Raw genomic sequence first — 15967 nt, 5'->3', positions numbered from 1 at the left:
TGGTAATTCAGATTTACTGAGATCGTGAATTGCTTTCTTCCTTTAAAAAAAAATATATAGCTTCTGTTCAGGAACATACTCTGGCACAACATGCAGATGTTTTGAATCAGGTTGATTATCAATAAAAATTGTGAATGAAATTGAAAAATAGCAAGCCACCGAATACTATAGAATTGCACAACAACAGCAGAATATTCTCATGGATACAGCTGGCAGATGGATAGCTGCAGCAGTGCCAACTTTAATAAAATATTGGGGGGCGAGTAAGTATTTTTTATTCCTTTTTAAAAAAATGTACTCCTTTAATATTTTTATCTTTCCTTTTCTGCTTTGTACTCGCTTTTGTTTTGCTTTGCTTTTTGTGTTTTTTAATCCTCTACACTGGGTTAAGGAGGGGTTTGCATACATATGAAGGTGACGGGATGGTTGGTGAAGGACCCTCTGCAAGAGGAGGGGAAGGGGAGATCTCTCAGGGTGGGGGGTGAGAAAAGGAAGGGAAGGGAAGCTCCCAGATGAGAGCTGGTATAGTTTATTTCTTTCTGTGTGGGGCAAATTAAGATCTACCTATGAGAGGACTTTGCATACTTCTCTCTCTGTGTGTTTAGATTAGTTTGTTTTTTAATTGTATCAAACTATGCAAGGTCTAGAAGGGACGCGGGTGGCGCTGTGGGTTAAACCACAGAGCCCAGGACTTGTCAATCAGAAGGTCGGCGGTTCGAATCCCCGCAACGGGGTGAGCTCCCGGTTCCTGCTCCTGCCAACCTAGCAGTTTGAAAGCACGTCAAAGTGCAAGTAGATAAATAGGTACCGCTCCGGCGGGAAGGTAAACGGCGTTTCTGTGTGCTGCTCTGGTTTGCCAGAAGTGGCTTAGTCATGCTGGCCACATGACGCGGAAGCTGTACGCCGGCTCCCTCGCCAATAAAGTGAGATGAGCGCCGCAACCCCAGAGTCGGTCACGACTGGACCGAATGGTCAAGGGTCCCTTTACCTTTACCTTTTATGTAAGGTCTTGATAAAATCTTTATTTAAAGATAGAGAATTGCACAACATGGCTGTGTAACAGGCTCTGCGCTGCATGGTAACACCCAATACAGTACATCCTCCAAAGGTGTCTTGCGAGGGAAGTAGCTGGGGGGGGGGGTGAGAGACTCTTGCATGAATGGATTGCTGCTCATCCTTCTCTGGATCCAGACATAATTCTCCCCCCCTCCCCACTATCTAGGAAGAGATACTTCTGTGCAGAAGCAGATGGTTGTGGTGGTCTTCTCACAAGCATCTGGTGGAACAGAGTGCTGGACCAGATGAGCCTTTGGCCGGATCCAGCAGTGCTCTTCTTATGGCTGTGCTCATATCCAGTGAGAGCAGAGATGCTCATGGGCCTCAACACTGCAATGCTCATTGGAGCCCTGCTGACCGGGCTGGATTCATGGCACAGAGACCTCCTGTGGGGCCACCACTTGCTACTCATTTACCTACAGCAGGCTTCCTCAACCTCGGCCCTCCAGATGTTTTGAGATTACAATTGCCATCATCCAACTACTGGTCCTGCTAGCTAGGGATCATGGGAGTTGTAGGCCAAAAACACCTGGAGGGCTGGGTTTGAGGAAGCCTGACCTACAGGATGACCAGGGATAGTCCTTTCAACATAATTGGGACTTCTGAGTAAGTATGGAGAGGCTGAGGCTCCATGAGCCAGACCCACCAATTTTCCAGTGACAGACCCAAATTTAAGGAAGCTGTCCCAGTTTCTGATTTGATCCAGGAATGTCCTGCTTTTCCTTAGAACATCCCTATTCTCATCAAAGAAATGTTGGAGAGTATGGAATTATGTGACCCCGGATCCAAGGAGATAACCTTTAGAAGACATCCATCTGAAGACAGCCCTGTATAGTTTTATTGTGTTTTTGCAGGTTTTGGTGTCCTCGGGTGTCTTCCCGTGTAAAAGTTGGGGTGTCTAGGCGACGTTTCGACGAGGTCTCACTCGTCATCTTCAGGCTGGTGCTTTCGGCTTCTTGTTACTGGAACAATATATATATTGGAAGCTGCCCATAGTGGCTGGGGCAACCCAGTCAGATAGACGGGATATAAATAATAAAATTTATTATTACTATTATTGAATAGCATGTCCCTATTTTCATTGGAGAAATGTCGGAAGGTATGCATGAGCAAAATTATATGCACCCTTATTTATGTAATTCATTACATGCCATCCTCTGGCACCCCCCCCCCAAAAAAAAAACAGATTATGGGCTGGCTTGCAGGATAAAAAAAATTAAATTAAAATGACAATGCGGTATTGTGCAACTGTACAAAATTGTGCAGCGTTAGATAAAAGATGAGGACAGATTATTAAAGGAACTAGTAAGCTTCACTGGAATCAATGGGATTCACTTCTCCGTAATAATTGGCAGCACAGGAGAGCAATTATGGGGTGAGGGGGGCGCATCCACCCTCATAGCATGTTTACTCGGAAGTAAGTCCTATTGTGGTCGGCGGCGTTACTCCCAGGTAAGTGTGCACTGGCTCTCTCAGCCTCCGCGATCTGGTTTCAAGTGCCAGTTAGAGAGGCGGTGAGTGGGAGAGGTCGCCTCCCGTGCCCCTCCGGCCCGCGGCAGCCCCTCCGGCCCCCCGATCTCTGGCTTTCCCCCCCCGCAGCCCCGCCCCGGACTTCCTCGCGGGGAATCACCTCTTCGCTGGCTTCTCGGGCGGCTCCTCCCCTTCTCGCTGAACGCCGCACGTGGGGCTTGGCCGAGAGCCGGGCGAAGGAAGGGAAGGTGTGCGCTGCTGCCGGGGCCGGTCTCTCCCGCGCTCGAGCAGCCGCCAGCGGGCACCTCCGGCCCCGGGATCCCGACCGGTCCAGGAGGGATGCTGATGTGCCTTTAGGAGCTGCAGCAGCGAAAGAGGCGGCGGCGGCAGCAGCAGCAGCAACCGGCGTGGGGGGGGGGGGTGATGGCCACCCCTGTGGCGGCAGGTTTGCGGAGCAGCGCGGGGAGGGTTGCGGTGGAGCGCCGCGGAGGGCTTTCCCCGAAGGGTGGCGGGGGTCGCCGCCTCGGAGAGCTCGCCTTCTCGCCTTGGCTCACGCCAGCGCCGCCCCTCCTCTCGGCTCGACTCAGGGAAGACAGGTAAACCTGGCCGCTTTGGGTGCGGGGGGGGAAGGGGGGAGGGGGGGTTCAAGTACAAAGGAGGGGCACCCTTTCAAGTTAAGGGATCCTAGGTAGGGAGCAAAGAGGACGGCTCAGAGACCCGGGAGAGCTACTGGAAGAAGCCTCCATGTGCAGGGGGAGTGTATCTTAATGATGGCAAGAGGGGAAGAGGACAGTTGCCGAGATGTCTGCTGGTTAACACTGGAGGCGTCGTGGATGGATGTCATGGATGCTTCAGTTGAGATTCCTGCATTGCAGGGGGGTTAGACTGGATGACCCTCGGGGTTCCTTCCTGCTCCACAATTCTATGATTCTATGCTGGGTCATAGGGACGGTGTGGGTTAAACCACAGAGCCTAGGACTTGCCGATCACAAGGTCGGCGGTTTGAATCCCCGCGATGGGTCCTGTTGCTCGGTCCCTGCTCCTGCCAACCTAGCAGTTTGAAAGCACGTCAAAGTGCAAGTAGATAAATAGGTACCGCTCCAGCGGGAAGGTAAACTGTGTTTCTGTGCGCTGCTCTGGTTCGCCAGAAGGGGCTTAGTCATGCTGGCCACATGACCCGGAAGCTGTACGCCGGCTCCCTCGGCCAGTAAACCGAGATGAGCTCCGCAATCCCAGAGTCGGCCATGACTGGACCTAATGGTCAGGGTCCCTTTACCTTTTATGCTGGGTTATTAGATGAGCAGGTAGATTCTCAAGAGAAGACTCTCTCTGGCGACCAGGGGGAAAGTTCATTTGTTTTAGAGCAGGGGTGGACAACATGGTGGACAACTTCCAGTTTGGGCTACAGCTCTCCTAATCTCTGGCTATTGGCCATCCTGGCTGGATCTGCTGGTAGTCATTCCGGCACCATCTGCAAGGCCACAGCCCCCCTCACCTTTTTTTTTAGGGCCTCCCTCATCCTTATTCACCCCCCCCCCCACGCCCAGCAAGAATCAGAGCTTGCAAGCCTTCCCTTCTGAACAGGTGATCTCCCCTTGGGCTTCTGTGGGCCAAAGAATCTCTGGCAGGGGCCCTGTCTGAACTAGGTGAAACTCAAGGCAAAGAACTTGGGTGCCTTTGAACAACTGGGGGAAGGTTGACATCAGCACAGAACTGCTAGAAATTTTTCAGAGGCTTGTGTAATTATATATTGGATTCGATTTTGGAAGTAAAATTGGGTTGAAGGTATGTGGTAGAAAATCCCATCAAACTGTCACTTTGCATGGATTTTTAAAAGTTACTATTTCAGTGGGTTTTGTGATTGGCATTCTTTTATGTTAATAACATTTTCCACACTCAAGGGTGGGGCACTCTATTGCTAAATCTTACCTGGGGAATAGAGAGTACTGGGTTCTGTTTACCATGACAAAAGAGCTTTCTGACAAGGAGCCAAGTGACAAGGATAATTTTCTGAAAGTGAATTGAGGCATCATTGTTTCATGTTCACTTTTGTCATGCTTAATGAGACTGGGGCTGCTTCCAGACCACCTGATTTGTTTGCACTGAACTTCTTGGGGAGATCAGGTGATAATTGCTACCTATGGAGCATTCATTCTGATATGTGTGTGGGGAGATTAGACGATATTCCATCAAGCAGCTTGTGTTATTCCACTTTACAGGGCTTTTCCCATATTGCAAAATAAGGCATTAGGCATTTCCTTATTGCAAAAAGTCTGACTTGTGTGTTGTGGAGGGAGAATGGTTGTGCGTGTTGTGCTGGTTCAGGGAGAAAACAATACTGTATATACCCCAGGCCTTCAAGCAAAACCTTGCTTTATTATAACATAACTAGACTGAGGGAAAAGCTCCACCCAGCAGCTAGAATGGGGCAAAAACTACAGGAGGCCAACTGGCCCCAAAAGACCAACCGAACCCATCAGTATACACAACAGTAGATGAGTTTCAAATTAATTTTAACTTTGCAACCTGAATTTATTGGTATGTGATTGGATCCCCCCTGAAAAAGTGGCAGTCTGAAAACACCCAGGTTCTTGAGATTTCTCGCAATCAAGCAGTATATAAATTCTATGTTTTTTTATTTATTGAGGCTGTATTGTAGTAAAGTAGTCAGATGGATTTATAATTGCGTACATGTAAAAAGGCAGAATAAATTATTCTGTTGAATTTTCACTGCCTGCTTATTTATGAAATTAATAAATGCAGAAACTTTCCTTATGGGCCATAAATCTTCCAGATGCCTAGCAGGTAAAGAGCAGCAGGAAAGTTAAAGAGTAACTTTAAAGCAGAATCGTCAGTATTTATGGTGCTGATGGTAATGGGTAATCAGCACAACTGCGTGTTTTTATTGTTCTAAAAGCTTTAATGGAAAAAGATCTTAAACAATGCATTTGAGATTACCTGAAATGTCACTCCTGATCCCTGCCAGGGACAGTTCAAGACATTTTGTGATGGGAAACATAACATTTGAATGGTGCCAAAATTTGCTGACCATCAATGGGAGTCCCTTGTATTATTTGCCTCCTGAACTAGCTCTCTTATACTGGTTCATACTAGGGCTAGCCCTGGATTGTGTTCATATTAATTTGAATTTAAATGGGATTTACCCAAAGTAAGTATGCAAGCCTAAAGTTGCCCTTTTATGCAGTCATATTTTGAGCCCCATTGAACATGGTGGATCTCACTTCAAGAGATCAAGCAGAATGTTTGTGATCCTCATAAGTTAACGATTAACTATGGTTGGTTTCACTTGAACTTTTTACAATATAATTCCTTGTAAGGATTAAGACTGTAACTTCAAGCTTAACCAAACCAGAAGACATCACTGGAAATTGTTCTGTGGTGCTTAAGATTTTTGTCTCACCCTTGAACCTGCATTATTTTGACTTTGAATTGGCTAAGTCATTAATGAGAAATGGTGGCCAACGATAGCCAATATTCTAGCACTGTTCTTGTCACAGAAGCAATTACTGTTTCCTTTATAGAAAGTTCTTTCCCAGAATCTATGAGATATTTTAGCGGATCAGGTTTTGGGAGTGACTGTGCAAGCTTGGAAAGTGCACAGAACTCTTCATCGGGCAGAACTGAGCAGCAACTGCCTAGTTAGGTTATTTGCTTACTTATTTAATTTCATTCCATTTATGAATAACTTCCCATGAAACATCTCAAAGTAATTAATAATTTAAAAATCATAAAATCATCAGCAGTAAAAACATGTAAAAACAAGTTTATATCCAATCTAGGATACACTTAAGATAGACTTAAAAGGATTGCTGGAAGAGAAAGGGTGTTCAGTAGCCCCTGAAAAGACAATAGAACTGGTGCTTATTGAATTCATAGATTCATAGAACTGTAGATTTGGAAGGGACCACGAGGGTCATCTAGTCCATCCCCCTGCAGTTCAGGAATCTTTTGTGCAACATGGGGCTCAGACCCATGACCTTGAGATTCAGAGTCTTGCTACCTTTAAAGTCTGCCTAATGAAATCTCTGCGTCTTTCAGCTTTACATTTTTCCCTTCACAAACATTTTTCATTTCTTGTATTTTTTGCATTTTAGCTTGGAATTAGAGAATTGTTTTGTATGAACTATATATTATTATCTCTCAACGTAGGGGGAAAAAGACAGAACTTGATGTACTAGAAATCCCATCCATACCAAATCCCTTCCCAGAGCTTTGCTGCTCTCCGTTTACTTCTGTTTTGTCAGCCAGCCTGTTGCCCAAGGCAAATCCCAGGATAAAACAGGTAAGCCTTACTCAATTCTGACAGTTAAAGTGCGAAAGAAAATGATGTTTCCCCCCTCAAATTGTTGAGAAAACTACTCCAGTACATAAAACTGAACACATTCAAAATATTGAATGATTTTGTTTTGCTTTTGCAGTTAGCACAGTAAATGTTTTCTTGTTTGTTCACTGCCGCAAGCTTCCAGTGTAGTAGTAGTACAGTGGTACCTTGGGTTTAGTACTTAATTTGTTCCGGAGGTCCGTACTTAACCTGAAACTGTTCTTAACCTGAAGCACCACTTTAGCTAATGGGGCCTCCTGCTGCCGCCGCGACGCTGGAGCACGATTTCTGTTCTCATCCTGAAGCAAAGTTCTTAACCTGAAGCACTATTTCTGGGTTAGTGGAGTCTGTAACCTGAAGCGTATTTAACCCGAGGTACCACTGTAGTAGTAATAATAATATCTATTCTGTTTGAATGGTGAGTTTCACTGAATTTGATGTTACTCATTTGCTTCCTTCTGCCTATACAAATCTCCCATGTCGTAGGCCAGGGTTGGGACTCTGTTATCTCTCCAGATGTTGTTGACTCCAGCTCCCATCAGCACAGCCAATGGCCATGGATGATGGGAGTTGTAGTCTGTAGCAACATGTAGAGGCCTGCTGGTTCCCCATCCCAAATATAGACTGTTAGATTCTGACACCTTCAACACTCTTCTTAATCATATCTTTATTCAGTAAAGCTTTGTGATCGCCCAGGGAAATGAGGAGGTGAGAAATAAGCTTGGGTGAACTGGGCTACTTTTATTAATTTAATGATAGCAGGAGATCTGAAGTAGGGAACCACCATCTGGGATACTGATTAGGGCTGTGCAATGCCTGGTTTTCAACATCACGCTATACCAATATATCATGATGTCTGAAATAAGGATGGAACTATGTACAGTGACACCTCAGGTTAAGTACTTAATTCGTTCCGTAGGTCCGTACCTAACCTGAAACTGTTCTTAACCTGAAGCACCACTTTAGCTAATGGGGCCTCCTGCTGCCGCTGTGCCGCCGGAGCATGATTTTTGTTCTTATCCTGAAGCAATGTTCTTAACCTGAAGCACTATTTCTGGGTTAGTGGAGTCTGTAACCTGAAGCGTATGTAACCTGAAGCGTACGTAACCTGAGGTACCACTGTAGAGGCGAACAGGGTGATGTCCTGGCGAGTGCCACTACTTAGGGGTAAAAAACACAAAAAAACACGGATCCATTTTCACTTACTTTTACCCTATTGTTACAACTGTTGTAACAGAGCAACAGGGGCAGCAGGAATCATGAGAGAAGCAATGACCAGTTTTTCCCACATCATGGTTTTGTACATAGCACACCCACACATTGTGATCTGCGATATATTTCCATGCTGAATATTATGAAACTGTTACCACGATGTCCTGCCCAGAGGCCAGGGAATCCAGGTGATCACAGAGCCAAGGGAGAGCAGGAAGCAGCAAGACGAGGCCAAGAACTACAGGCATTGTTATCAGCATCTGACTGCTGCTTGAAGCTCTGCTTCAGAAGACTGAAGCCAGCTGGTTCTCATCAGCACCTCCTCCACTGTGTCCTTAATGGCTGATCAGCTGCAGGTGGAGTCATTCTGCCTTCTCCCCCTTCAGGCTGCTGTTCAGCAGGCGAAGCTGACTCCTGACCCATGACAGGGAAGAACTATTGCCATAATTCAGGTTTAGGCAAACTCGACCCTCTAGAAGTTTTGGGACTACAACTCCTATCACTCCTAGCTAACAGGACCAGTGGTCAGGGATGATGGGAGTTGTAGTCCCAAAACATCTGGAGGGCTGAGTTTGCCTGTGCCTGACATAATTGTTGCTGTCACGGTAACAATGTAAGTTAGCCCTCAGTTCTGATTTTATTATAACTAAACAATTCTTAGGGGAAACTGGTATTTGAAACCCTATTGCAACAGCATGGCTCTTTCTTATTTGTCATCCTTTTTGTAAATTGATTTACCTTTTCCTCATAAGGAAGTTATCATAGCCCCTCAGTTATTTTAGTTTCCCCTTTTCCAACTTTTGGGGACAGGACAAGCAGAACTGTAAAGGAGATTCCAAATGTGGCTACATCATAGGTTTGTTTAACAAAAATATTATCTGCTATCTGGTTTACTGTCTCTCCACTAATAATCCTTAGCATGGAATTTGCTATTTTTGCAGCTGCTGCACATGGAATTACTTCTTTCCTGACTTAGCTACCACAGCCCCTTTCTGATTGCCTCAATTTGCATCCCTTTATACTTAATTAAACTGAACCTCATTTGCTATTTAATTGGCCATTCACCCATTTTGGAGAGAAGCTTTTGAATCTCTTTGCAACCCCCTTTTGCTTTTACCGCCCTGAGTTATTTGGTGTTACCAGCAAACGGCTCGCTCCTTCCAGGTCAATTAAGAACAAGTTAAAATGCACGGGTCCCAATGCAAAACCTTGGATCTGCTTCCCAAAGTTGGTTCTACTCTTTGCTTCCTGATCTTAAACCAGCAACTAGCCTACAGAAGACCTGTCCTCTTGTCCCATGACTGATAAAGTTAATTCAAGTTAATTGTGAAAAAACCATTGGAAGCCCAGGTATATAATGTTTACATCCACATGCTTGCTGACACTGCTGAGATAGAATGTGCTTTCAGCTACCCTCTCATTGACTTGGTAAGTACAGTTTTGTTTACAACAAAAAAGAACATACCACACATGCTTTGAAACAGTGGGTTGTGGAAACAGCCAGAGGGGACCCTGTCGCAAGCTGTGCCCTGGATCAGATTCGAGCTAGAAGTTCTGTTGAACTCACTGGGAACAGTGATGACTGTGAGATCAAATTCAATGTATACAAGTGGAAAGTTGCCTAGAAAGTCCAGCTTGGTTACATTTGATTGCGAAAGCAAAAACTTCTCAAAAATGAAGGGATTCGTTAAAAGCAGGTCAAATGCTTCCAGAGTCCTTGAAGGTGTAAAGTGTGACTTGGTGAGAGTTGGGAAAGTTTTCTTAAAACAAAATATCATACTGTTGGAAGGTATACAAAATGTGAAGGCTAGTGCACAGTTGTTGATGAAGTCTTTTGTGAGGGATCCCCATCTATCTTGCCTTTCTGTGGATTGTTTCTCAGTCTCTTCACTGAGGCTTACTCTCAGGTAAGGGAGGATTCTTTGCACATTTATTTAGAAGTAAATCCCATGGAATGAAGTAGAACTTCTTAGTAAGCGTGCCTAGAATTGCAGTACATAGGAATTAGTGAGTCTACATTAGAGTCTTAAGGGAGGATTGGCGGCGGGGGGGAGCGGGGAAGTGGAGAAGCGGGGAGAACATTCTCTTGAGCAAGCAGAAATCCTTTTCCTGACGGAACATTCCCGCGTTGGATAAAACTCTGTGGGCGAAGTCCAGACTTCTGGCAGGCAGCAGGAAGGCTTAAAAGAGCAGTGAAGCGACCACCATATTTAATAGCCTTAGGCCTGGGTAAAGAGAAATGTTTTTGCTTGGCGCCTAAAGACATGTAGTGATGGCACCAGGCAAGCCCCTCTGGGGAGAGCATTCCACAATCGGCATGGAGGACATAGAGAAGGTTCTCGGATGACAAGCGCAGGGTCCGGGTCAGTTTTAATGGGGAGAGGTGATTCTTAAGGTATTGTTGTGAGTTGGGCGGGGGGAGTTAAGTCTAGATATCATCTTTGGGATCTTGCCCATGATTTTATAACTCCAGGATCATATTCCCTCGGAAAAAAAGCTGCCAAAATGCTCAGACCTGTCAGCCAAGTATGCTGTGTTTGTTATGTTGAGTCAGAAACTTATGGAGATTTGGGGGACGGGACATGATGTCATAGGAGACTTTAATAACAATAGGGCTGGCGGTCAGTGTGGTATCTGGGATCTGGAAGAGATACAGACCCCTGGCTTGCTCTTTGTGCAGAAACCAAATCTATGGCTTGGAAAGGGGCTCTGAGGGAACAAGATCTGTGGGGAGTGTTAATGCTGTGAGCTGTTTATCACAAAGGCACCGCAGCCATGACCTTCCTTCCAGGGAGACCCAGCCCAAGGCCTGTGCCGAGACCCTTGGGAACTCTCACCGCTCGGGGATTGGGGCCTGCACAGCTGTATTTCAATATGCCTCTATTTTCAGCGGCACGTCGGTTGCTTTGGGACACAATGAATTAAAATAAATCAGCGGGCGTGGTGGTGGTGGTGAATAGAAGGTAAATGTGCAGCTGAAGGATGAATCCTGCTTTGGTCAAAGATAAGTTAGCTGTGACTTCCCCACAATAAACAGTTCAAGGCAAAGTGGGCTACCTTGGAACACGATTGCAAGTGCCAAAACAAAACTCAAGGGTATTTAAAGCCAGGAACATTTTCTTCTGCGGAAACATTTCTCTGCATGTTTATCTCACTCTTAGTTGTTCATAATTTGTAGATAATTTCATCGCAATAGACCAAATAAACCCCATGGTTTATTTTAGAAAAACTGTTGACTGAACCTCGGTGCTGACTAATGCTAGAATGTAGCCAAATACTGGGAACTTTGAAAGAATGTATGGTACAGGACATTTTTTTTATATACAGATTGTTGCTTTCTGCCCTCACCCACCCCAACCTTTCAGTGTGAAGTCTGGAACTCATGGCAAGTACAGTGGTACCTCAGGTTAAGTACTTAATTCGTTCCGGAGGTCCGTTCTTAACCTGAAATTGTTCTTAACCTGAAGCACCACTATAGCTAATGGGGCCTCCTGCTGCTGCCGCGCCGCTGGAGCACGATTTCTGTTCTCATCCTGAAGCAAAGTTCTTAACCCGGAGTACTATTTCTGGGTTAGCGGAGTCTGTAACCTGAAGCGTATGTAACCTGAAGCGTATGTAACCTGAGGCTCCACTGTATATTTGACTTGAGGTAAGAAGAACAGAAGGGATGCGGGTGGCGCTGTGGGTAAAACCTCAGTGCCTAGGACTTGCGTATGGTCGGTGGTTCGAATCCCCGCGGTGGGGTGAGCTCCCGTCATTCCGTCCCAGCTCCTGCCCACCTAGCAGTTCGAAAGCACTCTTAAGTGCAAGTAGATAAATAGGTACCGCTTTATAGCGGGAAGGTAAACAGTGTTTCCGTGTGCTGCACTGGTGCTGGCTCGCCAGCTGCAGCTTCGTCACGTTGGCCACGTGACCCGGAAGTGTCTTTGGACGGCGCCGGCCGATGGCCTCTAGAGCGAGATGAGCACGCAACCCCAGAGTTGGACACGACTGGCCCGTACGGGCAGGGGTATCTTTACCTTTACCTTTTTTAAAGAAGAACAGAATTGTCTCATGATTATCTTAGTCCTGGGTTGACAATGCTACCCATGTTTCTTTTGCATAATGGCAGGCAAGCCTCAAGAAGGATTTAAAACAACAACATGGGGGCAGGGACATGTAGGAGAGGGTTGCAACTCAACTGCGTTGCATGAAGTTTCTAAGTTTAATTTCCAGGTAGGACTAGCTCTGCTGTACATCGGGAAGGGCTGTGTGGAGAGAGTCTCTTCCTTTAAATTCCTAGGAGTTTATCTCAGTGAAGACCTTACTTGGAAAATCAATACAACCCAGGTGGTTAAGAAAGCCCAACAGAGACTCCATCTCCTCAGAGTATTGCAAAAGAACGATGTCAATCAACATTTGATGATCTCCTTCTACTGGTCCACAATAGAAAGTGTCCTTTCATACTGCATCACGGTGTGGTACGCTGGTTTGACATCAACTGATAGGAAGTGCCTACAGAGGGTGGTGAATACAGCACAAGATATTATGGGCTGTCCCGTGAATCCACTGGATGACATTGCGGAAGAACATTGCCCCAGCAGAGTGAGGAAAATTCTCAGGGATGATTCATACACTGGCAGGCACTTTCTTGATCTCCTGCCCTCAGGCAGAAGATATAGAAGCATGATTAGTTGCACCAACAGGGTAAAGAACAGCTTCTATCCGTGGGCTGTTAGGCTACTGAATGAAAAGATAACAACAGGGCAAGTGACTTTCAGGTTTGGTGTGTGTGTGTCAGTAAACGAGGGGAATTAAGACTAAGAGAGCTGAGTGGGGGGTGCTCGTGTAATCTCACTGTATACAAGTTGTACAAGTGACAATAAAGTATAAAAGACGGGGGGGGGGGGGAATCCTGCCTGAAACCCCCGGGAGCTGCTGCCAATCACTGTAGACAATACTAAGCTAGAAGAATCAATGGCATGGATCTGTAAAAGGTTCCTATGTGGGATTTTGGATCAGGTCATCTTTATGTGGGAACCACTATGGCATAGCTAGAATAGGTGGGTCCTGCAATAAAATGTTGCAGTGTGGAATGCTCCTGTTCAGGGTTCCGGCCATTCAGCCATGTGATCTCACTCAGCATTCTGAGCATGCTCAGTCCCCCATTGGGCTGTTCTTGGGTTCTTCCCCCCTTAGGTTTTCATAAAGTAGGGTGAGCAGGAATCACAAGTTAGGCTCATCGCATAGAGCTGCTGTTGTAAGGACAAGTTCCAAGGGACCTTGCATGCATTGGGTTGATTACAAAGATTGGCTGGAACTTCTGTGTAGCCTGCCATTATGTTTTGTATTTGCATGGGAATTGATAAAACTATAAGGGATGGTGGCTTGCAAAACTTAAATAGTCATAGAAGAGCATTGCTGCCTAATGTCTCTGCAAAAAACAACACAACAGATTTTTCTGAAAGGTTCCAGATCCTCTGGAGGTTTCTCATATTGATACATACATAGTCTCTCATTTCTCTCTCTCTCTTTTAATTGGAAAGCAAACATAACAAGATCCCAGAGTTCATTGTCCTAGCTAAACGGCTACTTTTCTAGTGAATATTTAAAAAAATATAAATGGCCTATGAACTTCAGATTTCTAGCAATTGCTCCTTACGTTAAGGGAGTTTGCCTTTCACACCTGATTCCCTCTCTTCACTGTTGCCTGAATAGGCTGTGACCATGAAGTGCATGAATATTTTCACATTCTTATAATGGAGAAAGTGCTTTGCTTAATTGTTCAGTCTTGCAAATACATTTGGTGAGCTTGAGCAGTTTAGATGATGAGAAATAAAAATAGAAAATGTGCCGAGAACTTATTGAAGTGTAGGTATGGTGCTGACAAAATTACTTGTTGGTTTTTATTTTTAAAATGGCGTACCGTGTAAGGAGCAGCAGGGGTGGGTAGCTTTTACCCGGCAGCAAGTTGGTAGCTTTGGGCAGCTGATTTTGGGCATCTTGACCCTTAGAGTCCTTTCCAACTCTATGATTCTATGAAAGGAAGGTGTCATGTTTCAGGTGCCAAAATAACTTGGCTGGTCTTGGATTCTTTACTCCTTGATCTGAGAGGGTGTTTTTACCTTTTGATTGGTTGGCATCCATCTGTCTCAAAAGACAATGGAATGCGCCTCCAGGGGTCAAGTCAAACTTCTGCATTAGCAGCACTGAAGTGACCAAGCCTGGGCAGTGTGTATGGAGGCCTTGGGCTGCCCAGATGACATGACCTCCCTCTTGGCCTTGCTGATGTGGTCCAAAGGAAAGCACTGGCTTGACTGCAGGAGTTGTGGGAAGGAGGCATTCAAGGTGCCAACCTCAGGGACTCCACTCTGGATTTGTGTAGGGTTTGCTCCTGAGCCTTTTCTTCTCCCAAAGATGTCCCACAAAGCCATTTATGTGCCATTCATTTACTTACTAAAGGTATTTATAACCTGCCCTTCTCCTAAATGTCACCGGGTGGAAATCTTCACAGTTCAAACAAAAAAATTAAACAATAAGATTAAACAACTGTGGAGCAAAATACAGACTTCAGCTACAAATATAATCATCAGCAGCAAAAAATTCAAATGCCCAATGCCCCTTGCTCCTCCCTGGAGGCCTAGGCAAGGAGTGCATCTTCTCTTGCCAGTGAAAAGACATGAATGTTGTAGTGAGGCACACCTCAGAAGAGAGATTGTTCAAAAGGCAAGGGAGGCACTTCAGAAAGAGCCTGGCTCTGCCTCACATATTGCATTAGGCATGGGGACCACCAGTAGATCTTAAACTTCACCTGCAGATCTTAAAACTCAGGCAGGTCACCTTAAATTTTAACATGTTAAATTAGGCCTGGAAGACAATAGGCAGCCAATGCAGTTGTTGGCACCAGGCAAATTTTTTGGGGGAGTGCATTGCGTATTTAGGGCACCCACTGTGATATTAGCTTTGTGGTGTGAGCTTCTATATTGTACCATTCTCTGCTATTTCTCATTGTTAAAACTGTTTGCTTTGGGTTTTTTTTAAAAAAAAACCTTCAGCATTGCTCCATTCCTGCTATACTCAAACCTCTGCCATTATTTAAAGCCACTGTTTTTGTCTCGGTGTTCTTCCATCCCCGTTTACTCAAACTTCTGCCGTTGTTTTGAGTATAGCAAGAAGGTAACTGAAATAAAGACACTGAAATAAATTTTAAAAATGGCTGTTTTAAACTTCTCCCACTTCCATTCCTCACCTCTCTTATGCGAAAAAGATAAAGGATACAGAACCCTCAACTATTCCATAGTACCGTCCCACAAAGCATTTCACTCATGGTACCATATGTGATGTCTTCAACATGAAGTTCCAGATTTAATGTAGTAATTTAGAAGAGATTCTTTTAATTAAGAAGCAAATAGCCATATACGTACAACATCCATCAACTGAACTTGTCACTGATATGTTGGTGTCAAGGTCTAGCGATAGAAAGTCAGCTACCATCTTAAAAAAAGAAAAAGAAAAATCTTGCAAGCCAAGGTGTATGGTGATCCCATGAGCTACAAATAGCCTGTTAAGATGCTGTGTTTATGAGAGCTCAGAGCTGTGAATAGCTGCAAGCCCGTGATAATGAGGATATAGAAATTCTAGCAAACATTAGAGAGACATTCCTAAAAACAACAACCCATGCCTCACTTTTCATATTTGCAAGCGCTTAAAGCAGGAAAGCCTTGAAGACGATTTGTTGTCTTAACAAAATGATGGGAAACCCGTGACTGTTAAGATATTATTGGACTACAAATTCCATTATTTCTGAGCTTAGCTTATGTTGTCTGGAGCTGATGCGAGTCCAGCAATGTCTGATGAGTCACTGGTTCACCCAGACACTGCAGTTCGACACATCTGGGAATTGTAGCT

The 15967-nt window shown here is 45.1% G+C and overlaps 1 protein-coding gene across 2 annotated transcripts in view; it reads left to right on the top strand.

The window, feature by feature from the left end:
• Window positions 1-201: 201 nt before the first annotated feature.
• Window positions 202-15967, top strand: part of GRB14 (growth factor receptor bound protein 14) — a 47908-nt gene continuing 32142 nt past the window's right edge. Inside the window, exons 1-2 of one of the 2 annotated variants that reach the window (XM_081923502.1) lie at window positions 202-263; window positions 6697-6829. In XM_081923502.1, the coding sequence (XP_081779628.1) occupies window positions 217-263; window positions 6697-6829 (180 nt within the window). In that variant the 5' untranslated portion in view covers window positions 202-216. Of the gene's footprint in view, window positions 264-2765; window positions 3123-6696; window positions 6830-15967 lie in introns of those variants that run through there. The other variant, XM_081923501.1, reaches the window with a different exon arrangement.

Source organism: Podarcis melisellensis (assembly GCF_964234715.1).
Source record: "Podarcis melisellensis genome assembly, chromosome: 1".
Lineage (NCBI taxonomy): Eukaryota > Metazoa > Chordata > Lepidosauria > Squamata > Lacertidae > Podarcis > Podarcis melisellensis.
The sequence above is the reverse complement of the archived record's forward strand: the minus strand, read 5'-3'. Positions and strand labels throughout refer to the sequence as shown.